This window comes from Sprattus sprattus, assembly GCF_963457725.1.
Source record: "Sprattus sprattus genome assembly, chromosome: 19".
Classification (NCBI taxonomy): Eukaryota; Metazoa; Chordata; class Actinopteri; order Clupeiformes; family Clupeidae; genus Sprattus; species Sprattus sprattus.
Genome location: NC_137917.1, coordinates 8,564,490 through 8,590,873, shown reverse-complemented (window position 1 = coordinate 8,590,873; position 26,384 = coordinate 8,564,490). Strand labels below are relative to the sequence as shown.

Below are 26,384 nucleotides of genomic sequence, written 5' to 3'. Positions count from 1 at the left end.
GAGAGAGAGACAGTCCAGGCGTGAGTAGAGAGCTGTGTGTGTATGTGTGAGTGTGTGAGTAGAGCGTGTGTATGTGTGAGGGGGGGAGACAAAGACAGATAGATAGACAGACAGAGTGAGACAGAGAGGAAGGGAAAGCGGGTCATAAGACAGCCATCTGAGGTGTGTGTGTGTGTGTGTGTGTGTGTGTGACTGATGTAGTGAGAGACCTAGTTGAAATTAAAGGGAACATCTAATAATTCACCATAGAAAATTGTGTGAATGTTCCTTGCTGTTGGTGCTGTTTCACAAGCTGTATTTCTTTGCACTCCAATATCCTATGTGTGTGTGTGTGTGTGAGAGAACTGTGATATCCTCCATCTGTTCCCCCAGGCTGAAGGGGAAGTACACAAACCGTCTGTCGCTGCGTTTCACGGATCCGGCCCTGGAGACGCGCTTCTCCGTGGAGAAGGAGAAGCAGAGCGGGGCGGCCTTCAGCTGCTCCTGCGTGGTCCTGCTCTTCACAGCCGTCGTGGAGGCCCTTATCGACCCCGCGTGAGTCCGCCTCTGGTCCCCTTCCGCTAGTCTCGCCGAGCAGAATGGATGCTGTTATAGTCATCAGAGTTCCTGTGCCTCAACTGGCAGAACAACTGGTAGAACATAGTTCTAACAACACCACCAAGATCAAGGGTTCGAGCACACATGGGTGACTGATGGCACTCTGCGCAGGTTGGGTATGATAACAGGATTAGTGGCTCATTTCTAAACCATCCCAAATGGGGCTCGAATGAGGATTGTATGTTTTTGGATAAAAGTGTGCTATTAGTCCACATTTTTGAGGAGTCATCTTCAGAGTATGAACTCTTTGTCACGTTAGTCCCGCCTGGTGCCGCAAGACTACCCTCATCAGTCAATCAACAGAAATATACATTTCAGTGAGACCTGGTCAATGCGCTGCTGCGTTAATGAGAGGAAATTGTAAACCTTAACAGAATTAAGTGAATTTCCATGCACTCTACCATCACCTGATCAACAGCTTATTAGTTATACAACTTGTGTGTGTGTGTGTGTGTGTGTGTGTGTGTGTGTGTGTGTGTGTGTCTTACAGGTTGATAGCCAACTACGTGACGCTGGTTGTAGGAGAAGTTCTGCTGCTCATACTCACCATCTGCTCACTGGCGGCCATTTTCCCACGAGTGAGTGACAGACGTGTCTTCAATAAGCCTCCCAGTCTGAACTGCATTTGGTGTTGGATCCATCCTACGCTAGGGGAATGTCAGGCTTTCAGACTGTCGCTATGTTAATCTCAGTGATTACATGTAATCTTACTCTTTGTGATGCTAACAGCCTTGATTCCATCAGTGATGTCGATGATATTAATTACACTCTCCAGCTATTCAGGGTTTCCATGGTCATGGACATTCTGGAAAAGTCATGAAATTAGATTTTGTCATATGAAGGACTAAAGAAATGAATTATGTCATTGTACTTTTTCATGGATTATGTTTCATTGTGCGAAACTATTCAGTGCACTGGAAGATTTCCATAATAGACCTGAGAATCAAAAAACGGGACCCTATTCTGCTTATGGTGCTGTGAAATTGTAACAATATTATTATGAAAGGTAGATGTCCTTTTCCGCTTGACCCCTGTAAAGTTAATGATCTGGACAGAGGTTATGTGTCTGTCAGCTGTAGCCGGCAGCAGAGGCTCAGTGGTATTTGGGGGCTGGGCAGGCCCAGGCCCTGCTCCTCTTACCAGTCGCTTTGATCTGATCTCATTAGTACGGTCGGTGCACTTTCAATTGACTGATTCAGTCATGGAGCAATATTGACTGGTAATGTCCACTGCCTCCTGCCACAGTACCAGACCCCTACAATAATTTCAATAGGCAGATGTGCGCATGGTTAGAAACACGTACAAAAACACATGCATACACAGGCGCAAACAAACGCTCAGACAGGCAGTGAGGCGCACACACCCACACACACACACAGATACTAACAGTTACATACACATGTGAATGTTATGTATAGATGTATCGGGAGGGTGGTGAGCCACCAGCCTCTCTCATCGCTCGATGGCCGCTGTCCTCTTCGCGAGGTGCCCACTTCCACAGTCCAGCCGCTCGTTATCCTCTGTCCCGAGGACTGGTTCCTAGCCTGGTCATGTGCTGTGCTGTCTCAGCCAGGCACGTGAGCCACGGTTACATGGAGCGGATACGGCTCCAGCCTAAACTATGGGCGATAGTGGTTCAGGAGGTAGAGGAGTCGGAATCGGAAGGTTGCTAGTTCGATCCTAACTCCTCTTCTCCAAGTGTCGAAGTGTCCTTGAGAAAGACACTCCCAAATGCTCCCAATGTGCAGCCTGGCACCTTAGATAGTAGCTCCACCATCGGTGTGTGAATGGGTAGATGTCTGAGGTATTAATATGTAAAGCTGTTAATAAAATAGAAAGGGTGTGCACATCCAAACCAAGCTGGAACTAGGCACTGGAAACAGCTTTATAATTATTACGCAATACAGAATGTTTTGTCCCCTCAGACTTCAATTATGAGAGAGAACATATTACATTTTTTAGGAGCCTTAACTACAGTGAGGGGTGTGAGGTCCCAGCTTGTGAGACAGCAACATAAAAAAGGAGGCTGACACAAATTTAGATTTTTAATAAATCAAATAATTTGTTGTATAGACACATACAAGGGTTAAACAAGAACACAGAGAAATAATGTGGTAACAGGGGGTCGTGACAGTGGACATTCCTTCTCTTTCTGATCCATCAGACACATCTGGACATCAGACACATCTCGTGATTTGTCATACCATTACTAATTTCAAAACGTGTGTTAAGAAAGGAATGGTGACAGTGTGGTGTGACAAATCATTCATTAGACTGGATGACTAAAAATGTTCGCATGTGATTAAAAGCAGTGTGTGTATTTCTCTTCATTCATTGATTCTCTCATACACACACACACACAGGTATTTCCTAAGAGGCTGGTATCCTTCTCCACGTGGATCGATCACACTCGATGGGCACGCAACACGTGGGCCATGGCAGCCATCTTTATTCTCACCTTGGCGGATATTGTTGATATGGTAAGGAGCACTGGTAGACACCATCATCTGTACTAGACCATACAACATATAAGAACATTGTTTCTTGTTCTTTCTTGTTGTGGTAGTACTGTAGCTTTGATCATCTGAACTTAAGTCAAATTACATGTAGACCTCGGTTTCTCCATGAGAGATTCTCATCAACTGTCCTGCCTGAGTGTGTTTTCTAATCAGACACACTGCGGTTGAGATTAGTAATAGTTGCAGATGCAGTATCCATATCAGAGAAATGTGACTCCTGGTAACATATAGAAGGTCCACACACAAGTCATCTGCTTGTGATCAGAGGTCAGAGAGCAAATGGAATAGAGAGCGGATGCACCAAATTCGAGTGGCATCCTTCAGGCCTTCCATTTGCCATTGATCTAGCGTAACATCATCCATTCTGTCTCTTCCTCTCCTCTGTGCAGCTCAGCTGTGTGCCAGTCGCCCGTAACAGCTCCGCAGCGGCATCTGCCTTGGTCCCCACCCTGGCCCCTGGAGACCTGAGCTGCCGAGAGAACCCCAAATACTACAGCTTCATCGCCGTGCTGGCACTCATCGCCACCACCATGCTGGTGCAGGTCAGCCACATGGTCAAGCTCACGCTCATGCTGCTCATAACCGTGACGACCGGCGCGGTCAACATCCACACCTGGAGCGACATCTTCGACCAGTACGACGACGCCCGCTTCAAGGAGTACAGGTCGGCCCTGATTTCTGTAGCGAACCATTGGAGAGCCCATTAGTCAAAGTCAAAGTGTGTTTATTATTGCATGTACCAAATTGCTTCAGCACAGCAAAATTCTTGCGACTTGGCAACCATCATCATCTACGCAGTAGATGTCATACATATAACGTATACCAAAAAAAACATTAAACTCTATAACACTATGACAATAAAACATATAACATGTAACATTAACATACAACAGTTTAGAGAACAACATATAACTCTGTAACACTATGACACTATGACACTATGACACTATAACAATATAACAATATATATAAAATAAAACCCATTAGAAAGATTAACATCTATATTAAACACTCAGGAGTTCTCCTGTCTTTCTATTGTCTGTAATTTACAATTGTGTGATTCAGCTTAAAGATGACTTTATGTTCTTTTGGACTTAATGCTGCTGCACTAAAATCGTCACAGTAACGTGAGGAGGAAAACCGTTGTTGTGTGTGTGTGTGTGTTTATCTCTACAATGAATCTCAAGCTGCCAATTTCCTTTCAGATTTGAACAGGTTCCGTCCAAGTACTCGATGACCGTGATGATCTTCATCATGATGGTCAGCTTCTACTGCTTCGCCAGACATGTAGGTCCACCACACTCCTCTTCCTCACTCGTTTACACTTGTCCTCTCGCACCTGTTCATCCTCTCCTCCTCCCCACTCTGCTTCTCCCTCTGACTCTTCACCAGGCCTTCAGCTTCCTCGTCACACCCCCTCCACTCATAGTTACAATCTAACGCTCCCTTAAGGCCTCATCCTATTCCATGCACTTGGTGAACTTCATCACTTCTCTGCTTCGATTCTATCACATTACCAACGTTCTGAACATCACCTACCCTTACATGCACTAACTGTGCCACGTCAGATCAATGGGCGCATGAAGGAGTGCTTTCGAGGAACAAGGGCACAAGTGTGGATGATGGGGCACAAGTGTGGATGAAGGGACACGGCGCAAATCTGTGAACTGCGCTTGAGGCCTGGGCAATAGCTCACTGTTGCCCCCTGTTGTTCAGGTGGAGAAGCTGGCGCGGACGTTGTTCCTGTGGAAGATTGAGGTGCACGAGCAGAAGGAGAAGGTGTATGAGATGCGGCGCTGGAATGAGGCCCTTGTCACCAACATGTTGCCCGAACACGTGGCCCGACACTTCCTGGGCTCCAAGAAGAGGGATGAGGTGAGCACCAAAACCTGTTTACATTTAGCCGATATTAGCCACTGGGTATACAAAATTGTAAATTAAGGTCACAGTACACAGCACAAGGACACTTAAGTGTATACAATGTGTAGTATAAATATGTTTAGCATTTTTTGTGATGAGCGTTCTGGTTTTATTCATCTGGTGCATTGCTTCCTCAGCAAACACATGAGTCATGTGGTAAACCCTGTATTCAAGGTATGACTTCCTCTCTCTTTCGTCTCTTCCCTCCTTCTTTCCAGGAGCTGTACAGTCAGTCTTACGATGAGATTGGTGTTATGTTCGCCTCCATCCCCAACTTCTCCGACTTCTACACAGAGGAGAGCATCAACAATGGTGGCATCGAGTGCCTGAGGTTCCTTAATGAAATCATCTCAGACTTTGACAGTGTAAGGAGCCATTCAACTTCATGCTGTGCTCTCATAGACTATACTATTTTAAGCAGTAAATCACTTCTTGTGTTGTAAGTCTATCTGTTTATCATTAAACCCACATTGCCTTTTTCTGTCTTAATCAAACCACCGGTTTGTGATGTGTAATATCTTTTTTTCTCACAGCTTCTAGATGAGCCTCAGTTTCGCTGCATCACCAAGATTAAAACCATTGGCAGCACCTACATGGCAGCGTCTGGTGTCATTCCAGACAACTCTACCAATGGGTATGCCTGCATGAAGGTGAGCAATATGGACAGAACGTACTGTTACCATTGTAGTGATGCTGAAGGTTACACTAACCATTGCAATGCAGTCATTCTTATTATTTCATTTTTAATCATTATAATCATCTTGAAGATTAGGCTGATGATGATAAGGGTATTATTTGGTAGCGGTAATGATGACTATGATGATATAACATGATGAAGATAATGTGGTAAGAAATGGTGTGGAATATAGTAGTATAGGTTCATATTTCATGGTGGTGATAGTGTTGATGATTTCCTCTGCAGAAGGAGGAGCTCACAGACAGAGAACGCTGGCAGCATCTGGCAGATCTGGCTGACTTTGCCTTGGCCATGAAGGTCACCCTCATGAACATCAACTACCAATCCTTCAACAACTTCATGCTCAGAATCGGTGACTGCCCCTCCACCTACACAAACACACGCGTGCATGCACACGCACAAGCACACACACACACACACACACTCACACACACACACATACACATACATACGCACATGCACATGCACATGCACATGCACATGCTCAAGCACACACACACACACACACACACGCACATGCACACACACACACACACACACACAGGCGCATGCACACACACACACACACACACACACACACAGGCGCATGCACACACACACACACACACAGACACGTACACACATCTACACTGCTGAGGTCTCAGTAAGCTCTATTGCCTTAACAATATTGTGTGACTTTCTGACTGGGTCTCTCTGTGCAGGGCTTAATAAAGGGGGTGTGCTAGCAGGCGTTATTGGGGCGCGCAAGCCTCACTACGACATCTGGGGAAACACTGTGAACGTCGCCAGTCGTATGGAGTCCACGGGAGTGATGGGGAATATCCAGGTAACACAGGTTTACATAATTAGCTCACAAGGGCTTCTACTAGCAGTGGGCAAAAGAAGGAAACTTGATGGAAACTGTCTCAACTACAACTGCCATGTCAACCTAAAAACAAGACAACACGTGCACAACTGTGTCAGTGTGTTTTGAAGTAAAGTCTAGCTTGGGGGTGAACTACCTAAAACAGGGGTCTTCAACAGGGGGTCCGCGACCCCCAGGGGGTCCGCGGAGGTACTGCAGGGGGGTCGCGAAATCTTTGGTTGATAAGACAATTTTTTTTTAAATTTCTAAAAAAAAAAAAAAAAAAAAAAAAAAAAAATCAACCAATTTTTTCCCCCCCAAATTTAAATGTCTTCCGAATCAGAATTGTATTTATTCCCTTTAAATTTACATTAACATAAATCCAACATATTGTAGCGAACGTATAAATTGATCCAGAAGACGTTATCTTTCAGTCCAATCGACACATTCAGCTACCCACAGGAGCTCTCTCAAGCTGGGCACCGGTTCACTCACAGCACCTTTCATGCAAATACGACAGCACAGGCACTAGCCAATCAGATCGCGTTTCTGCTCAAGTCTTAATAGCGCGAAGATCAAAAATAAAAGATGGCGGACCAAACTCCATAGCTGGTCTTGTTTGTACCTATAAATTGTTAGTTTGACATTTTTTTGCTTAGATTTAAAAAAAATAAATAAAGAGAAATAGACACTGTACAAGGTCAAAAAACGTTAATTGTAACTGAAAAATAATTGTAACTGAAAAATAAGTTGTTATATATTGTTAGCTCAGAGTTGTTTGCAAGATGTATGTTAATAAATGGTAGTGGCACGGCCACCCTGTACCTTTCATGTTGTTAAATGTTAAGTTAAATTCGTTGCTCAAAAATGTTAGGTTAAATTCAATGTTAAAACATACAAATGTTAATGAATATATTAACCTTTGTATTATTTGAATAGCTTAGTATTGAATACACAATAACAGGGTAGCTATGTTTATTTGGCACTAGGCCCAGTATATTATAAACAAAATTTTAGGCAATTTATATAGTAGGGGGTCCCTGCTCATCTCGCCATCAGTTTGGGGGTCCCTGGCCTGAAAAACGTTGAAGACCCCTGACCTAAAAGATTGAAAGCTAAGCTTCATTGAAGGCACAATTTACACACACATACATACATACAGGCTTTGAGGACATTGGTGTGAACGTATGCTGGCATTGCTGGATTATCTACCCTGCATACCCAAGCAATCTTCTCTGCTGATCATGCATTAAGGCGTTCATGGTTTGGTCATCAGAGGTAAAATTGATGATTGAAGATCATAAGAAAAATATCCATCCCACATAGTAGCTACCGGAACACATAAGTCTTAGTTCAGGACTGTGTGGGATATTATGCTGTAACAACTGGACTGTACACTGTCGTTCCTGTGCCACTCTAATGCATGTGTGCCTCTGCTGTCCCCAGGTGGTGGAGGACTGTTACACCATCCTGAAGGATTATGGCTTCCGGTTTGTCAGGAGGGGGCCCATTTTTGTTAAGGGGAAGGGTGAGCTTCTCACCTACTTCCTCAAGGGACGGGAAAAACAGGGTTCCTTCATCAACGGCTCATCTGTAACACTGCCACATCAAGTGGTGGACAGCTCATGACCCACTCATGTACACACACACACACACACACACACACACATCCTCACCAACCCTTATCAAATATTACAGTCTGGTACTGCTGACAATAAATCTAGGTTATGTATATAAACTTGCAGGTGGCATAATTTTCCATACTTACATGTGGAAGGAATGTAAAAGAGTCCTCCAAAAAATCCGTCAGACAGTGGAACCAGTCACTGGCTAATATAGCAAGACCACTGATGAAAACAGCCTAGAACTTTTTCAGTTACTTGCTAGACTCAAGACACAATTCTGTACATACACATCACTTGATTTCCTTTTCATGAATAAATAAATTAAATGTACACTTCACCACGAAACACTGCTTTTACAATGTACACTTGAAGCCTCACATCTACTGATTGATTAACTAAATGCCTACTTTTCACTCATTTGGGGTATTTCCCCCGGAGGGGATCCACTGATGTAGAAAACTAGCTGTGTTTTTTTCTGCTTTGAAAATTGGAAGTTGATGGAAACCCAGAAGAGAATTTCTCACTGACTGCCTCATCTGTGTGTGTGTGTGTGTGTGTGTGTGTGTGTGTGTGTGTGTGTGTGTGTGTGTGTGTGTGTGTGTGTGTGTGTGTGCATGCATGCTGATGTGCCTGCTCCAGACCTCTCTCTATCTCTCACTCTCGCTCTCTCTCTCGCTCTCTCTCTTTCTCTGTCTCTCTTTCTCTCTCTCTCTCTCTCTTTCTCTCATCTATCTGAATAATGTTCTACACCCTTTACTCCAATATTCTGGAACTCCATGTGATGTTCCAGGTGTGCCAAACTAAAAGCATTATATGTGTTTACAGAATGGTAACAGAGGTGTGTGTATGTGTGTGTGTTTGTGTTTGTTTGCATTAGAATCATTATGGGCAGTATGTTAGCCACACATATGCCAGAGGCATGCAGTAACGCAGACGTTGACATCCCGTAGTTCTGACTGGGTCCTACCCATCCAGTCCTACCCAAAATACTGAATGAATGTGCAATAGTTTATTCTTTTACAACCTCTTCTCCCCCTTTACGACCTCTCATATAAAGTATATCCCCCTCCCCTTAAGTCATATTTTTATATTATAAATGTGTGTGCCCCTTCAACTTGAAAATCTTGTACAGGGAGTATGAGAACTAAAAAAGTATGTCTAGAGAGAAAATACAGTTGAATAGGCCATTTAATTTATTACTGACGTCAGGGATGAGTGTTCGTTAACACACAGATAGCATTACTATAATAGAAGTCTACATGTTGAAATGGCATATGAAGGTAAAGCATTGGTCGCATTTTTTTCTGGCCCAATGCAGAACTTTGCTGTAATTTGTTTTGTATTTTTAAAGACCCTTTGTCAAAATAAAACGGCACTTTGAATGATCTGTTAACTAGCCTATATGTGTTTCCATTGGTTTGTAATCCTTTATGTCATTCATTTTAATTAATTGTACTCTAAAGTTCATTGAATAAAATAAAATAAGAAGAGTATACTGGTCTTTCCTTTTTTAGTTGGTACCTACTTTATTTCAGTTAGACATATTGGACTTTGCCATAGGTTATGGTGTAGCATTCGCTTTTAAGCTCATTAAAATGTCACGAGTGGCTGTGGGGGGTATACCTAGGCTGTTTTTTCATATTAAAAACGACTTTAAATATGTCGCCTCATAATGGTAAAAAAAAAAAAATCATGTGAAAGCCTGTGTAGATATTTTGTACACCGTTAGGGCCTATAGATTTACACCAACACATATGTCCTGCCAATCGATTCGAACTTTTTCTCCCCGTTGTTCCTCCAACACACCTGTTGACTTGCGGTAATCCAGGGTAGGCCTATGTATTTTTCCTTCAGTGAATACGGTTTTTGTAGGTTACGTGCACAGAACACTTTTACACAATTACACTTCGTCGCCAGGTACTACATTATCAATATTATGACATTATCAGATAAAAACTAACTTATCAGCATACTCATCATAGAGGTTTTTCACAACCCGGACGCCAGGTGGTGTAGGACTTTCCGCTGACGTCACTGCGTCTAGGCTGCCATAATGGGGTTGCAGCTGTTCAGGGAGCAACAATAACAAGATCGGCGAGCTTCAGTACATAAACACAGCAGTAGAAACCCCCTAACGAGCAAGATTTCTGTGGCTTTGCCATTCCATTGATCACCCGAACCACAGCCTTCTTGTTGCAGAGGTTCCCGGCGAGATAACTCTGGCCTCCGCTTCCTCCTCTTCCGACTCGGAAACCGGCGGAGCTTCGCCGCCCCCGCGGAAGAAACACCGTTTATCGGTGGCGGAGGGAGCAGGAGAGACCGGGGATCCAAGTGGAACAGCGGGCCTCTCTGCGGTTGTTGGGGAACTCTCGGAACTCTCTACTTTTTCACCCAATCCCTCCGTGTCCACCATCTGCTTTAACCCATACACTATAACCAACATCCGCATTAGTAACATGCAGGCAAACGGGGCAGGACAGGGACAAGACTCGGAGCTGTCCTGCCTAAATAACACCCAAAACGGCGACTCGACGTCCACTGGGGGAGCGCACTCAAACGGCCTTATAGCCACAACAAACAATGGAAATGCAGTTAGTACTAACAACGGCATCGTGTCCACGGGAAATTCAGATGCTTCTAATGCCACAACATCTAACTCAGAGCCAGGCTCTTCGATGAAAAAGAAGAAGCGTCTTTCGCAGTCAGAGGAAGATGTCATCCGTCTCATAGGGCAACATCTACACGATTTAGGGCTGAAGTAAGTAGTCAGCTAAGTTAGCTAGCCACCTGCTAAACCGTGTCCTTCAAGTGAAACACGTCAAAATTTGAATGCACTATCAACAAACATGTTTAATTTTTTTCCAACTATATCCCAAATGATCATTTTAGGAGAACGTCACGAAGTGACACGGTGTTTACGCTAAACAAACATGGTGACTGGATCCGCAGCAGAAAGACCAAGGGGTCCATTTTGCAAACTGCAGTAGTTGCTCGCCAGCTAATATTGCTCTGCGTCGCAAAATAGTTCTGCTTTATTCTGTATTTTTCTTTTGTGTCGAAAACGAAAACAATCCAACACATTAACAATAAGCAGCGAGATTGTGTTTGTTTGACGACCTAGAAGATACAGTAATCAGTTAGTCATGTGAAATCGATCTGTTGGTTCTCGAAGCTGTTTTTGTCTTGCTAAAATCAGGTCATGGGGTTGTTATACCTCCCAACTGAGTGAAAACAATAACCCATTTAGTATCGCACATTCTGACCTATGACATTATTATCTTATATGATATTATTCATGTGAAGGTAGCAAATTCCAATTTGATGTCTTTTGATGTAGTGCATTTTTTGTATATTTTGTAATGGCCTTTTTTGTGTTATGCTCACCTTTTGAGTGTCTTGGGTCATGACTATTATTTATGCTATATTAAGGTATCAATATTATATTGATTAAACCTTTATTGGATGATAATGTTATGCATTCACTAGCCTACAACACAGTGTGTTCTCTCTTACTTTCTAGTCAGACGGTGGACCTGCTAATGCAAGAATCTGGTTGCAGGCTGGAGCACCCAGCTGCCACTAAGTTCCGCAGTCATGTAATGGAAGGAGAGTGGGACAAGGTACGGTGCTGATTCCATGGCCTGGGCTTTGGCCGGGGACAAATGTTGCATGGCTGATCACTGAATTTGTCTCTGTGTGGTCACTGGACTTAAAATGGTTTGAAGGTGTGGCGTTAGGTTCACCTGGTCGCCTGTTCCATCTGTATGTCTGGTTTGTAGGTGATGGTTGGACTTTTTACCCAACAATCTTTGTCCATCCATGCAGTAGAGAACCACCTGCTGGACATACAGAGTAACAACACTTATGTGACTTGTTTTGTTTTCTTTTCACCACAGGCTGAAAGTGACCTCAATGAACTCAAAGCACTGATGCACTCTCCCGGAGCTATCGTGGTAAGCCCCCAGTTAGAAACTCTATTTTGAAGAACTATCAAGGTCGTAGACTCCAGTCCAGCATGGAATCCACTGAATTGGTCTCTGCACATATAATTTCAAACAGCTGTAAGACTTTGTGTTTAAGCAGATTATTGATTCACATGGTTCCCCCACAGTGGACAAAAAGGTTATGTTAGACTGTGTTGTAAGACCCAGCATGGTGTATCAGCCCATCTGAGTTCCACTCTATAATATGGAACCTACTTGCGGCCCACTTGCTCCTCCTCTCTGTGGTTCTCTGGTCAGCGCATGAAGTTCCTACTGCTGCAGCAAAAGTATCTGGAGTACCTAGAGGACGGGAAGGTTCTGGAGGCCCTACAGGTGCTGAGAGCTGAACTCACCCCACTGAAGTACAACACGGAGAGGATTCACGTCCTCAGCGGGTAAGCAGTTACACACACACACACGTGCTAATGTGCATCATGCTGTGGATTCCCACTCTATGTAAATATTTTACATACACACACACTAATTTACACACTTATAGTCTTAAGAGAGACGATTTATGGTCTGTGTGTGCACGCAAGTATTACGCATACACCTCACGAGTACAACACTGAATCTCTTTTCATCTGTCCTATAACATACACACACACACACACACACACACTCCTCCTTCTGAAAAGCATGTTGTCAGTGGCCCAATCCTTATCAAACAGCCGATTAATCTTTTCTTCTGAGCCTTATCCCTATATGTCCTTGTGTCCTCCAATGGCTGTGACACATGTGCAAGTGATATATTGCCGTTGGTTTTGTATTCAACAGTTTTGGTTTTGAATTCAACAATTCTGTTAAAAAGCTGGTGGTGGCAGGTCACGAGAATACAGTCCAGACTTTGTACTTGTGTGAATATTCAGTATTGGTGTGAAGCCTGTGATGGCTTCCTTGATGTGGTGTGTGAGTCTAAATGCCAGTGTGAATCTGACGGCTGCTTCCTGTTTCAGGTATCTGATGTGCAGTCATGCAGAGGACCTGCGGGCCAAGTCTGAGTGGGAGGGCAAGGGGACTGCCTCTCGCACGAAACTACTGGACAAGCTACAGAGTGAGAATACACACACACACACCCGCACACACAGTCACAGGAAGACATCTGTTGTCCTTTTTTTGTACTTTTGCTGGCTCTGTACATGACTATTTTTGACACCTGTATGAAACACACACACGCACACACACACACACACACATCAAGAATGACAGTGTTTTCTCAACCTTTCCTCTCCCATTTCTGCCTCTCCCTGTCCGTAGCGTACCTGCCACCCTCCGTGATGTTGCCCCCGCGGCGGCTGCAGACCCTCCTCCGCCAGGCGGTGGAGCTGCAGAGGGAGCGCTGCCTCTACCACAACACCAAGCTGGATGGCAGCCTGGGCTCCGTGTCCCTGCTCCTGGACCACGTCTGCAGCAGGTACACACACATCTGTCTGTCTGACTGTCTGTCTGTCTTTCCATGTGTCTGTGAGTCTACTTATCTGTTTCAACATGTCTTTAAGACTGAGACTGTGTGTCTGTTAACCATGCTGATTCTGTCTGACTGTCTTGTTTTTTTTTATTCTTCTATCCCATTGTCCCACTCGTTGTATGTGTGTCTCTGGATGGCCTTTTCTGTCTCCCCCCTCTCTCTCTTAGTTCATCCCTCTATACCCATAGGTGAGTGTGTGTGTGTGTGAGACTCTTATATCTCTCACTCCCTCTCTCCCCCCATTGTCTCCATTCTGTCTGCCAGGGCAGTGAGATTCTATTTATAATCTAGTTTGTTATGGTGCAGGACAGGCCATTACTAGAGGCTGCGTCTCTGTCTGCATTAGTCACACAGCAGTGCAGCTCTCAAGTAGAGAATCTGCTGAGAGATCTCCAGATGGACCCCTCTCACGTGTGTATGTCTGTCTGTGTGTGTGTGTGTGTATGTGTATTTGTGTATGTCACTTTATGTTATCTGCAGGAAACAGTTCCCCTGCTACACCCAGCAGATACTCACAGAACACTGTAACGAGGTCTGGTTCTGCAAGTTCTCCAACGACGGCACCAAACTGGCCACCGGATCCAAAGACACCACCGTCATTGTGTGGCAGGTTGACGCCGTGAGTGCTTGTTTGTTTGTTTGTTTCTCTTTTTCTGTGTTTTGTTTCTTTTTTTTTCCTCCTCATCTTCATTGTCTGCCTCGGGTCAGGATATGAAATGAAAAGCAAGCAGAGCTATTTAAGCAAAACGTTAACTGTAAAATAAACTGCAATGTTGGGAACAAAAATGTGGAATGTAGTGGCTTACCCAGGTAAAGTCCAATCAGGTAAGTCAACCAGGTGCTTCATAAGACCTAGTTTTAACATGTATGTATATGTGTCATGTCTATTTTGTTCATGGTTATGACCTGATCTAAAATGTGTTGTTAAATGTTTGCAGGTTTCGTTTTGAGGGCTTGGGCCTCGCTGTGGAAGTATAAATGTATTGGAACGCTTGTGGCGTACTGTTCTGTGCTTTTCTTCTCTGACAGTCTTTCTGTTTGTCAGGAGACACAGCAGCTCAAGCAGCTCAAGACCCTGGAGGGCCACGCCTACGGAGTGTCCTACCTGGCCTGGAGCCCTGATGACACCTACCTGATCGCCTGTGGACCCGACGACTGCTCCGAGCTCTGGCTCTGGAATGTACAGGTAGGGAAGTGCCCCTGGGGGAAACGTGTGTGTGTGTTTGTGTGTGTGTGTTTGTGTGAGAGGTGGTTGGCATGTCATAGTAGGGTGTCTGTTGTGGACATCTAAAGATAATGTTTTTTTACGTAAAACAGGTTTTACATTAAACAGTAACTGTGATGAGAAAGCACAATAAAGACAAATTTGAAAACTTATTTTTGAACATTGATTTATTTGACATTGCAGCCACTCTAAAAGACAGCTGCTAGACTGATTGACCTGAGCCTGTGACAGAATGCTAGAAGGCTGAATTCCGCTTAGCAAGCCCTCACTCCTACCACCCCCACCCCCCACTCCCTGTTCTCCAGACAGGGGAGCTGCGGACCAAGATGACCCAGTCCCACGAGGACAGCCTGACCAGCGTGGCCTGGAACCCCGACGGCAAACGCTTCGTCACTGGTGGCCAGAGGGGACAGTTCTACCAATGTGTGAGTATCTGCTCAGGAAACTGCAGCGAGGACACAGAAAACCATCAAGCAGTAGATGTGCTGGATTTATTAAAAGAGTATTGATTGCTCATGGCCCTTGATATAGAATATAATTGGTGTGCGGATTTCATTAATTTATTGGTGACTTCAGTGGATTTATTGTATGCTACAGCTAATGAATTGACTAGAACATTGCTTAACTGGTGAAGTGATCAGTTGATCGATGGGTTTCATCAGTCTTTGTTGGTTATGAAATTGCTCAAGCTGGAGTGGGTTAGGAACCGACAGGTTTCTACAGAAGGCATGCACGTTCAGTCTCTGCACCTAATTGTCTGGTTGTGGGTGTGCGCACGCATGTGTGTGAGTAGGTCCTGGACATGTGCATTCAATATGAGTCTGTGTGTGTCTGTGTCTGTGTGTGTGTGTGTGTGATCAGGACCTGGATGGGAACCTGCTGGACTCGTGGGAAGGCGTGCGTGTCCAGTGTCTGTGGTGCCCGGGTGATGGACGTACCGTCCTGGCATCTGACACGCACCAGCGTATCCGTGGTTACAACTTCGAGGACCTCACAGACAGGAACATGTGAGTGTGTCTCCGTGGTTGCCATGGCATTCCAACTGTAGATCTCTGTGGGGATATGTGTGAGGTGATGCTTGTGTGCTTTGTCTGTTCACAGAGTGCAGGAAGACCATCCCATAATGTCCTTCACTGTGTCAAAGAACGGGCGCTTGGCTCTGTTGAACGTAGCAACTCAGGTAGGTTTTGGGTTATAAAAAGCAGGTGTAGAAACCGACTGACCTGAGCAAGACACTTTCAGCCATGACTTTGGTCCCTTTGATAAAGTGAAGATAAAGCCATCTGATTGCTTTTATTCCTAGTCAGAGGGTAGAACTTTAGATGACTGATTGTTAAAATACTGGAATGTGCAGTTAAAAGATTACCTCAAAATTGTGTGTGTCTGTGTGTGTGTGTGTGTGTGTGTGTGTGTGTGTGTGTGTGTGTGTGTGTGTGTGTGTAGGGTGTGCATCTGTGGGACCTGCAGGACCGTGTGTTGGTGAGGAAGTACCAGGGAGTCACCCAGGGCTTCTACACCATACACTCCTGCTTTGGAGGACACAACGAGGACTTCATCGCCAGCGGCAGTGAAGGTACACACACACACATACCCACTTTGAATTGAATTTAATAATCCAATTATAATTACTCTTAACCATATAATAATCTACATTTGATTACATGATATTCATATTCCTCAAATTTAAAACTTTAGTTGGACAAACAACTTTAGGACTGAAAATGGTCCTATCTTGGTAAGAGTGATCTTGACCACTCGTAAAATTGTATCTTTCCTAAGAGAAGAGCAGAAAATAAGAAAAACAGTGGTAATTCCCAGAAATCAATGGGTACTAACAAAATGAGACAAATCATGCATACGAACAAAAAAAGAGGACATTTTGTTCGTAGATTGCTTCCTGCATGAGGCTCATTCTCTTAAACACACAGACCTCACACCTATCAAGCCTCACACACACTCATTCTCTCTCTCACACCAAGACACACATGCATTCCTGGCCAGGGGTGTGTTAGCGCATGTGTTTGTGTGAGACTTATGTAAATGTGCTGACATCTGTGTGTGTGTGTGTGTGTGTGTGTGTGTGTGTGTGTGTTTGCAGACCACAAAGTGTACATCTGGCACAAGCGCAGTGAGCTGCCCATTGCAGAGCTGACCGGACACACACGCACAGTCAACTGTGTGAGCTGGAACCCTGTGCTGCCCGGCCTGATGGCCAGCGCCTCCGACGACGGCACCGTCCGAATCTGGGGCCCAGCCCCCTTTCCAGACACGCAGGACTCTGAGGGGCTCAACGGTACGCATCACTTCCTGTCTGAGTTTTTATGTCCCAAATGGTTTGCGTTTGAACTGCGCTATTGAAAGGGTGTTAAAATGCGTGATGATGGTGATCTGTAGTGATGAGGTCGTTCTCTCTCTCTCTCTCTCTCTCTCTCTCTCTCTCTCTCGCAGAATGTTGTAGCATGGACAGCTGATGGTGACTCCAAATCAGAAGACCTGTTGTGTCAAGAGTTACAAAACAATGTAACACTCACTATAGACAATAGCATTAAAGATCCAGATTAATGCGGCGAAGAAAATGAAGACAGAGAAAAAGGCAGCCATAATTTGAGACGTTCCTCTGACAGTTTGCCGTCTTGGCCCATGCAGAGGATCGACGTCCGACAGAACAGCCGGACGAATCACTTGAATGAAAACCACCCCAGCGGCCCACTCTGATTGATTGGTCGATCTGGGGGCTGTACGGCTCATCACTTTACGTCAGTTGTGTCTGACGTCTCCACTTGACCCCCCAACCCCACCCCCCCAACCCCACCCCCCACTCAACAGTGACACGACCTTCCTACAGGGCCTTAGCCTCTGCCCCCACCCCGCCCGACCCACCCTGCCAACGCACTTCAACTAGGCCACCAGAGTTTATTTATTACTCATTATTTATTATTGTTGTGGACAGATCTGGATGTGAGGGATCCGGTCTTGAGTTGTTGTGGTGGTCACGCATAGTAATCTACTGCATCACACACACTTCTGTTTTTTTGCGCCGAGCTAAAGTTCTGTCCTAGTGGCCCTGCTACAACTCTCATACGTGCTTTGCAGCCTCTGAGTTTTCCTCTGTGGGCTTTTGGGGTGGGAGACAAGGCTAGCCACGAAGAAAGGCATTGTGGGATATTGGTGGGCTGGGTGATTTAAGGGGTGGGGGATTGTGACAGGCATAAGAAATCAGCTTTCATATCTACATATCTCCGCATGTACTTCTAGCCAATTCAGCCTGTGTTTTTGTGTATGTTTGTTTATTTTTGTTTGTATGTGTGGGTGTGTGAGAGAGAGACCAGGGAGGTAAAAGATAATTTCACCAGCAGAAGATAATGATAACGTAATTTTCTTTCCACTTTTTTTCTGTGCAGCAGATTTTAAACAATGAGAATCACAGGCCCCCTTTTTTTTAATGCGGTCAGGAGACCAAGTAACAATGTGGAGGAAACAAGAAAAAGTGTGCGTGACCTGAGACATGAACCTCTTCTGTTGCCGTAGTGTTCTTTGCCATTGGCTAGACTGATGCATGCTGTCCTGTAGGAGTGGCTCATTACAGCTGAGTGGATCTGCACAGACAGAATCACAGCCCTTCCCAGCCTTGGCCTCGGCCTCTGAGGCTGCAACCTTAGACTCACTTCTGAGGCTGATCTTGCATTTCAGTGCTCTACACACACACTCTAGCAGGGGGTGTGGAAATACAAAAGACCAGATTGTTCCCCCCTCGAGGTCATGGGCAGGCCATGTGCTGTGGCGTCTGGCAGGGGAAGACCACCATTACAGTGCATTGGCCTTGTGGAGTAGCGTATGCTGCATTGGAGAATAGAGGGGGATAGTGAGTCGGGGTGGTGTGTTTCCTCCTTAACAAATGTACCTGGTGGACAGTGAGCCAAACTGACACCTGAGCCTCTGGAGAAGCAGCATCAGCAGCACAGGCCTGGCTCAGATGGGCCTGATTAAGCAAACCAAACCAAACCAAACCTGGCATGAGTTTGTATAGAACCAACTGCTCGACAATGGGCCCCTATTCTCTCGTCCAGCGTTTGGGCTTCTTGTCGATCTCGAAACCCCTCTCTGCGTTCTAGTCCTCCGTTCTCTCTCTCTATCTTTCTCTCTCTCTCTCCTCCGGCTTCCTTTTTCAGTATATTTTTGGGTTTTTCTTTTTGGCCTAGCCCCATTGAACTTTTCATTTTGGTGCGGAGCTCTTTACTCCTTTTCGGGTTTTTCTTCTTTCCATTGGGCTTTTTTGTAATGGCTCCCTGTCCCGCAGGACAACACAGGCAACCTGCATTTCTGTTTTCTCTTAATGGTGGATTTATTTTCTGAAAATGTTTCTGATGATTATAATTATTATTGTTGTTGTTGCTGTTGTTGTTGCTTCTGTTTTATCTCCTTGTGTAATCATATGAAAGTATATCAGCAGTTTGCTAAAAAGCTATTTTATTTTTTATCCGTGGCTTTTATTTTTACCTCTCATCTTTTTTTTGTCTGCGTAAAAATACTATTTGTGCACACAGCTGTACTTTATGATTATGGATATTTTCTAAATGTATCAGAATGGCAGTCCAGCAAAAGATACAGTACAGAGACAGTTGCCTGATACAGTATGCTTTATAATATGTTGTATATATCAGTATATGTTATGGCATGTATTATCCGACTGGCAGAGAATAGCGGAATAGGCATTTTTACTCCTAATGTTACCAAGCTTGCCTACAGCAGGTGAGTTTCTCCCTACAGGTATAGCCCAGTCCTCACCAGCCAAACCTGTCCTGTTACTAAGGAGTGGCTCATGCACACACTTACACACAAACATTTACAAAAGTACACACGCACACATTTGTGTATGGTCTGTGTGTGTCTGTTCGCGCACGCACGCACGCACACACACTCACTCACATTCTCACTCTTACTCACCTCAGTGCAGTTGAAACACTGAAATTATCACAATAATGTGATGCTCTAAGTTCTGCTTATGCAAGATTTCTTTGTTCTTGATTTCTTCCTTTTTTCGTTATGAAAAACATTTCAGTTGAATACTTTTTCTCTCTGTCTCTCTCTGTCTGTATCTCTCTCCCTCACTCTTGTGCTCTTTCTCTTCTCTCTCTGTCTCTCTCTCTTGTGCTCTTTCTTTTCTCTCGCTCTGCCTCTCTCCCTGTCTCTCTCTCTCTGCCTCTCTCTCTCTGCCTCTCCCTGCTTTAATAGCTTGGCCACCAACGGCAGAAACCAGCATCCCAGGATAGAATTTGCCAGGTAGTGAATGCGTGGCGTGTTGCTGCAGCCAGATTGCGAGAGATCCATTTTTGCATTAAAAATGTGTTTAATAAGTGATTGTACCGTTATGTAATGGTGTGTAGGAGAGGTGTTATGTATGCATATTTTCAATAAAGCATTCAGGGTTTTAAAAAATAGTGGCCAGTGATAAAACATATATCTGTATCTATTTCTATGCATTGACTGCTGTATGGAATGCACTTTCTTTTCCCTTCTTGTCACTATAATCATATGACCTAATTTTAACTAAGACCTGGTAACATGCAGTACTCTGACATTCCATTGTACTCTTACAATGAAGTACTTTTTCCACACACTTAAAGACAACTTCACACTTACAGTGCTTTCCTTGGATAACTCCTATGAATAACTTAAGTAAGCATGAATTATTTTCACGTTGCCAATTAATTGGTTCACAGAAATGTGTAGAGTAGAATACTTGTGCAGTCCATACAAGTGAGTATATCTCTTGCAAAACTATTATTTGGTTTAGGTAAATGTCCTTCCTGACAAGACAAAGGAAAAAAAGATTCAGTCCTATAATATCCAACCAGTCACGTTCTGGCCAAACTCACGCAATGGCCTGGCGAGGGGCCTGAGTGGACCCCTAAGGACAGGTGCGCAGTGAGCACAAATGCAATGGGGGAAAAAGTATTTATTCTCAATAGTTATATACTCAATAACAGTGTCAGACAGTTTCTTAAACTGATGACCTGAGCACCGTTACTGCATTACACACAAAATACAGTATATGGCAATTACATTCATCTGACCATAGCACCTCATCAACATCACTAGTCCCCTCTGGCCAAACATCGGGGGAAGTACCATCTTCACTGGCGTATCTAGCCCTGACATGTCTCCGCAACAGTGTCACCACAGACCTCTTCCATCGCCTGGGGGAGACTTAAGCGTTGGCATATCTCTCAACGCAAAACCGAAAGGAATGGAAGCTGGAGAAATTGCATTTGTGGATGATTATCAAACAAATTAGCAACCGCAGTTGTCCAATGGAAACTGGTCTCTCCAAAACTGGCCTCCCTGAATCCTATTTACAATGTTCAACCCGATTTATAAATGATCAAATCAGATACAACTGTTTTCAAATGTGCATACTGGTTGCAAGCAATTTATATAATTGTGATATTTCAATGGACAAAGGTATTTAGACACCTGACCATTACACCAACAGGGACTGAAATTACATTGTATTCAAATACATTTACTTTAATATGAAGTTGGTCCGCCTTTTGCAGCTTACACTCTTCCTCGAAGGCTTTCCACAAGGAGTTTTTCTGTGCTCGATGGGGTTCAGGTCAGGGCTGTGTGGGCCAGTCAAGTTCTTCCACATCGAACTCATCAAACCATGCCTTCACAGGCCTTGCTTTGTGCACTGGGGCACTGTATTTAAACTACACTATATAGACAAAGGTATTTAGCCACACCTGTTACTCAGGGTTTGGTCTACGCCTCTTATCTCCACTAAAGGGCAATCATAATGCTTCATCATACCAAGAGATTTTGAACAATGCTATGCTTCCAACTTTGTGGCAACAGTTTGGGGAAGGCCTTTTTTTATTCCAACATGACTGCCCCAGTGCACAAAGCAAGGACTATCACGACATGCTTTGAGAGAAAAGTAGAAAGACATACATTTTACGCAAGAGGAAAGGGTTTCAAATAACTACCCACAGATATTTCTTTCTTCAAGATCATTATTTTATTTTATTTATTTTAAAGAAAAAAAGCACAAATAAAAACCTTTCAACATTCGCACAACCGTACCCAAGTTTTCAGCTGGGTGAACTCACAATAAAGACACATGGATGCAAACCTCTTCCGGATTAAAATACTGTTCCTGGATCCAAACAAACAGAAAATGTTTCCATGTTTACACTGGATTGTGCCAATCTGGTATAAAGAGTTGCCTAAATTGATAACATAACCAACATTTCCAAACCACATTCTGCCTACCCCTCAAGAAAGTGGTTTTGATGAAACCCGCAAAGATAAATCTTTAAGACTTTAAGGTTTAGTGCTGAACACGTACCGCTGCACCACTGCCATCTGGAACAAAGGCCTGAAGAATTACGGGAGTAATCACGGATGGGCCACTTAAACACACACACACACACATAACACTTCACACCTTAAACAAAACAGGAAACTTGTAGTGGATACTAGGTGAGGAGTCAATCTGAATGGCAACATAGGCATGACTCAGTCATAGGGCAAAGTTAGCTTTGGACCAGCACAGCCCATACGTCTAGTCCATTACACTGCCTCAGTAGTGCACAATAGTGGGTCAGTGGGTACACTAGCTTTCAAGGCAAATGAAAGGACAAATGTTGAAAAAACGTCAAAAAAACACAAAACAGTATATTCCCAGTTGTTGATCTCTGCTGGCGAGACGCTTGTTTAATATCTCATGCCCATTTCAAGTCACCAAAAAACATCCCAAACAAACTGACAACAAAAAAATTCCAGCAATGACAACCAAATAGTTTTCCAGCTTGTTTGGTGCGGGTGTCAGTTGGATGACAAAGACAAGAATGTAATGGACAGAACTGGCAGCTGCAAAGGGGTGGTCTTAATGTTTTGATTGGCTCGGAGGCGGCATGTCGGCCAATCAAATGCATCAATGAGTAGTCAGCACGATTGTCATTTTGCCACGGCCCTGAGAAGCTGTGGGTTGAGTGAGGTTGCAGCTTTTTAGAACAAGTTAGTTGACTAAAGGTAAAACCAACATGGATATGACACACACATACACACACCCATTATATCTCTCATACACACACTCACGCACACATAAGGGAGAACACCTGTCTCATGAAGTTTATCCACATATTCTTCGAGAACTGAAGAGAGAAGAGAAGAGGGGAGGGGGAGGAGAGGAGACTAGACAGAAGAGAGAAGAGGAGGGAGGGAGTGTCTGCCCCACAGTAGAGCTGATGGAGTGCTGATGGCCAGGATGTCAGATAATGATTTAATACAGCGCAGGGAAGAGAGTTTGTGATTTGGCAAAGTGGGGTTGAAGGTCATAACGTAGTCATTGCTCAGTCATTGATCAGGGCCAGGATCATGCTGGAACAGACAGAGATGGGAAGGCAGCAGGGGGTTAGCAGCTAATTACTGACAACAATATTACAATATCCAATTAAAACAGTCAGTGTGAAAAGATGGCATTGTTTATTTTGAGAGATAAAGGATTCATTATTGGTTCCCCATCATGCCATGTCTGAGATTGGTGTTTTACTGAACTGAATACACCTCCATTCAGTCTAATAATACACATCCAATAACAAATACCTCTATTTTATAATGAACTTGCCAGTAAAATGGAAAAATACATGAATGGAGTGAGGAAGTACTGGACACAGTAACTGCTTGCAAAAATGGCTGAAGACAAGCTTAAAATGGACAGTCTAGAAATATGTATCTTAATTCAAGTACATCGTCAATAATTTGTTGATCCTCAAGCAATCACGAAGTTCTCATCTGAGTGCTTTCTAAGAATGTAGGATTCAGGCTTCTCACGGACCTGCCAGAGAAATGGATACATGTTCTGGTTGAGCCACTGAACATACCTCCTGATGACTCCATCTATCTGGCCCCTCCTCCACTACTTCCCATTCATTACTGATAGAGATTAGGTTTTTATGAGTCTCATTCAGACCATTAATTACTGAATGGAGCCTCTGAAGCAACAGCTCAGGCAAGGTGCAAAAAAAAACATATTCATGAGTTCAATTACTACAAGCGAGCACAAAGACACACTGAAAAAATGCCTTGCATTGTTTCCTTGGACAAAAGTGTCACTTTAGTAAAAGTATGCGTAAAGTAAATGTCTCACCTGTACAGGTAGATGAAGAAGCAGAGCAGGTGGAAGCCCAGCTTAATCATAGACTCCTTCATGTGGTTCTTTAGCTGACCGCGATTGTGAATCTCTGTGGGGTCAAACACCCCCATGTTGCCCATGGGCACCTTCAGAAACCTGAGCCAATGACAAGCAGAAGGCACTTTATACTGTTGTTTCAAAAGGTCTATATAATGACTGTATGTAACAATGTAATAAACGAGTATAATCTAGTTATAATCTGTTACTCTTCTACGTCATGCTTTTAAAGAGGGGAGGAGCAGAAATGAAAACGTGCTTGTTGTGTAATATAATAGCTGTAATACAATCAAAGTTGTGTAACAGGGATTCAGTAATGCAATCTCTTAAGTAGACTCTTAAGGAGAGAGTGCCTTCTTGTGGGAACTTATATCAGACAATAATGAGAAAAGAAATAGTATCACGCGACTAAATAACAAAACAAGAGGACATCTGGGATGTCAAACATTGAGTGTGTTTTTTTTAGGCCAAGGCCTTGTGACACTGCCAACTTAAAACCTTAAAGAGATAATGCAGCGGAATAATTTGGAGATAAAAAGAGAATAAGTGCTTGGCATAGTATGAATGGGTTTACATTTACATTTAGCAGACTCTATTAACCAAAGCAAAGTACAAAGGAAAAAACAATCAAGCAAGGTTGAGACATAACAATAACTAACCACGTTTAATCAATTCCCAAACAATTTTTTTAGATAGGATTCAGAAAAAACTTTTAAACATTTCAGCTTTCACATAATTGAACCGACAATCAGATAGAAATGCATGCCACATTACGTCAGTCCTACAAAAAAAAGTGGTGAGATTCAATTCCTTATGAGGTATTTAAAGAAGAGGGGGTTGGGGATAAATTGTGAATAGGTGCCACTACTCACCTGTACATGTTCCAGCCAGCCACTGGCAGGTTAAGGAGGAAAATGAACCAGTGCATGGAGACCAACATGAGCACTGTCGCCAAGGCCTGGCCGACCAGCTCCGGAATGACCCACTGCGGACACATTTAGTTAGTAAACAAACACAAAAAAATGAAATGTACACAAATGTAGGTTAAAAGTTAAAAAGGCTGGTAAAACGTTCATAACTTACTCTATTCAATTTTGAGCAACAGGCTCGGGCATTGATGTAGTCGCATTCTAAATCTGAAAGAGTTATAATCTGTCCGTTGAGTTAAGGGTTATTTACTTGGCCATGTTAAGTTACTGCAATGCAAAAACATTTGACAGCTACATCAGACATTTCTGAACGTGGTTGTCATTACGGATGGTGGTTGTTTCTGCAAGAAAGAGACTGGCAACCCTTTTCCGTAAGAGCAAAACCTAGCTTGGCCCTTAGAACGTTAAAAGTTGAATTATACGCTCGTTACAAAATCTAGGATAGATTTGAACTAGCAGTGATTATAGTACACCATTTTTTACCAAGTTTTACGTGTCGTTTAACGTTTCCAATCTTGTGTCAAGAAAAACCCCTCAAATGTGGCTCGTTAGTCCCTCAACAGGTATGTCCACAAGGATCGAGATGTGAAAAGCAAGTAACCAAAGTAATCACAGAAATGGGCAGCAGTCGGAATGATCACAGCCACACCAATTTAGATTCATGTCCATCACTACACATATTCTCTAAAGCAAAGTGCGTTAATATGAAAAGCGGGACGTTATTCATTTAGACATTTCTCAGAAAGGATACAAAGTAGACCGAAAGGAAAATTAAAGCACAGCAGTCGATGAGAGATAGAATGAACACGGCCGCCTCCATCTTTCAACTCCCTAGTATATGATCACTTCCGGTATATGAGTTTGAAAAATTTGGTGCAGTCTGCTAATACTCTACTTGAATGTGCTGCCACCTAAGGATGCGGAGTATATCACAAGTCTATAGTGCCCCATTAACAACCGTTCCAACATCCCAGTTGACCTGTATTTTTTCTCCAGAGCAGAAAATTAAAATCACTTAGAACACACTCAAACCACCTCACCCCAACGAGTAATATCACAGGTAGGCTATTCTATAGACACTTTTGCCGCACTGACACTGCTGACTCCTCTTTAGTCAGTAAATGTTCTTATAGTCTGTGTTTGGTGGCAAAAGAGTGGCCTACTTCATGACAAGGTGACCTGACTCAGACTGCAGACTATCTACAGAACAGCAGCTTTTCCCGCCTCACAATACCAAAGTGGTGGGAACACAACATGTAAGACGTAGTATTGGCACTTTACTTCAACAGCCAGTCAAATACAGCCCTCCCTTCAGTGCAACAGTGCAGATGGGATTTTTAAACTGGGGGGGACGCTAACATCGCCTAATCAGCTGTGCAGA

At 43.7% G+C, this 26,384-nt stretch overlaps 3 protein-coding genes across 7 annotated transcripts in view; 2 read left to right on the top strand and 1 right to left on the bottom strand.

Annotated features, from left to right (window-relative positions):
* Positions 1-8,206, top strand: part of adcy3a (adenylate cyclase 3a) — a gene marked incomplete at both ends in the record, with an annotated part of 21,112 nt that extends 12,906 nt beyond the window's left edge. For 2 of the 4 annotated variants that reach the window (XM_080858269.1, XM_080858268.1), the window contains 12 exons: positions 1-20; positions 373-534; positions 1,088-1,175; positions 2,961-3,077; positions 3,506-3,790; positions 4,332-4,403; positions 4,833-4,991; positions 5,255-5,401; positions 5,570-5,686; positions 5,959-6,085; positions 6,435-6,559; positions 8,024-8,206. The exon at positions 1-20 is cut by the window's left edge and continues 123 nt beyond it. In XM_080858269.1, coding sequence (XP_080714395.1) covers positions 1-20; positions 373-534; positions 1,088-1,175; positions 2,961-3,077; positions 3,506-3,790; positions 4,332-4,403; positions 4,833-4,991; positions 5,255-5,401; positions 5,570-5,686; positions 5,959-6,085; positions 6,435-6,559; positions 8,024-8,206 — 1,602 coding nt within the window. Of the gene's footprint in view, positions 21-372; positions 535-1,087; positions 1,176-2,960; positions 3,078-3,505; positions 3,797-4,321; positions 4,404-4,832; positions 4,992-5,254; positions 5,402-5,569; positions 5,687-5,958; positions 6,086-6,434; positions 6,560-8,023 lie in introns of all 4 variants that reach the window. The other 2 variants (XM_080858266.1, XM_080858267.1) reach the window with 2 other exon arrangements.
* A 2,057-nt stretch (positions 8,207-10,263) lies between these two features.
* Positions 10,264-20,284, top strand: wdr26a (WD repeat domain 26a). 2 transcript variants are annotated; one of them, XM_080858622.1, is made up of 15 exons: positions 10,264-10,960; positions 11,723-11,822; positions 12,099-12,155; positions 12,453-12,580; positions 13,142-13,239; positions 13,443-13,599; positions 13,821-13,841; positions 14,134-14,272; positions 14,699-14,839; positions 15,184-15,303; positions 15,740-15,885; positions 15,980-16,058; positions 16,322-16,451; positions 16,977-17,171; positions 17,327-20,284. In XM_080858622.1, exons 1-15 carry the CDS (start codon positions 10,659-10,661, stop codon positions 17,347-17,349), a joined length of 1,836 nt encoding a protein of 611 aa, XP_080714748.1. In that variant the 5' UTR covers positions 10,264-10,658; the 3' UTR covers positions 17,350-20,284. The 2 variants fall into 2 exon arrangements, with proteins under 2 accessions (XP_080714748.1, XP_080714747.1); XM_080858621.1 differs by having other exon boundaries at positions 12,444-12,580.
* Positions 20,285-22,561: 2,277 nt separating this feature from the next.
* Positions 22,562-25,939, bottom strand: cnih4 (cornichon family member 4). Its single transcript, XM_080858191.1, has 5 exons — positions 25,755-25,939; positions 25,158-25,226; positions 24,947-25,059; positions 24,033-24,173; positions 22,562-23,263 (listed from the first exon to the last, which is right to left on the bottom strand). The coding sequence occupies exons 1-5, from the start codon at positions 25,821-25,823 to the stop codon at positions 23,236-23,238; spliced, it is 420 nt and encodes a 139-aa protein (XP_080714317.1). The 5' UTR covers positions 25,824-25,939; the 3' UTR covers positions 22,562-23,235.
* Positions 25,940-26,384: the final 445 nt, after the last annotated feature.

What these genes read in the sequence shown, in the direction of transcription:
- wdr26a (XM_080858621.1), top strand. Translation starts at nt 10,659, where the DNA reads ATGCAGGCAAACGGGGCAGGACAGGGACAAGACTCGGAGCTGTCCTGC. An exon ending in TGTTGAACGTAGCAACTCAG is followed by an intron (nt 16,059 to 16,321) that starts GTAGGTTTTGGG and finishes GTGTGTGTGTAG; the next exon opens with GGTGTGCATCTGTGGGACCT. An exon ending in CATCGCCAGCGGCAGTGAAG is followed by an intron (nt 16,452 to 16,976) that starts GTACACACACAC and finishes GTGTGTTTGCAG; the next exon opens with ACCACAAAGTGTACATCTGG.
- cnih4 (XM_080858191.1), bottom strand. Translation starts at nt 25,823, where the DNA reads ATGGAGGCGGCCGTGTTCATTCTATCTCTCATCGACTGCTGTGCTTTA. An exon ending in TTTTCCTTTCGGTCTACTTT is followed by an intron (nt 25,227 to 25,754) that starts GTATCCTTTCTG and finishes CTCAACGGACAG; the next exon opens with ATTATAACTCTTTCAGATTT. An exon ending in TTCTTCATCTACCTGTACAG is followed by an intron (nt 23,264 to 24,032) that starts GTGAGACATTTA and finishes TGTCTGTTCCAG; the next exon opens with CATGATCCTGGCCCTGATCA.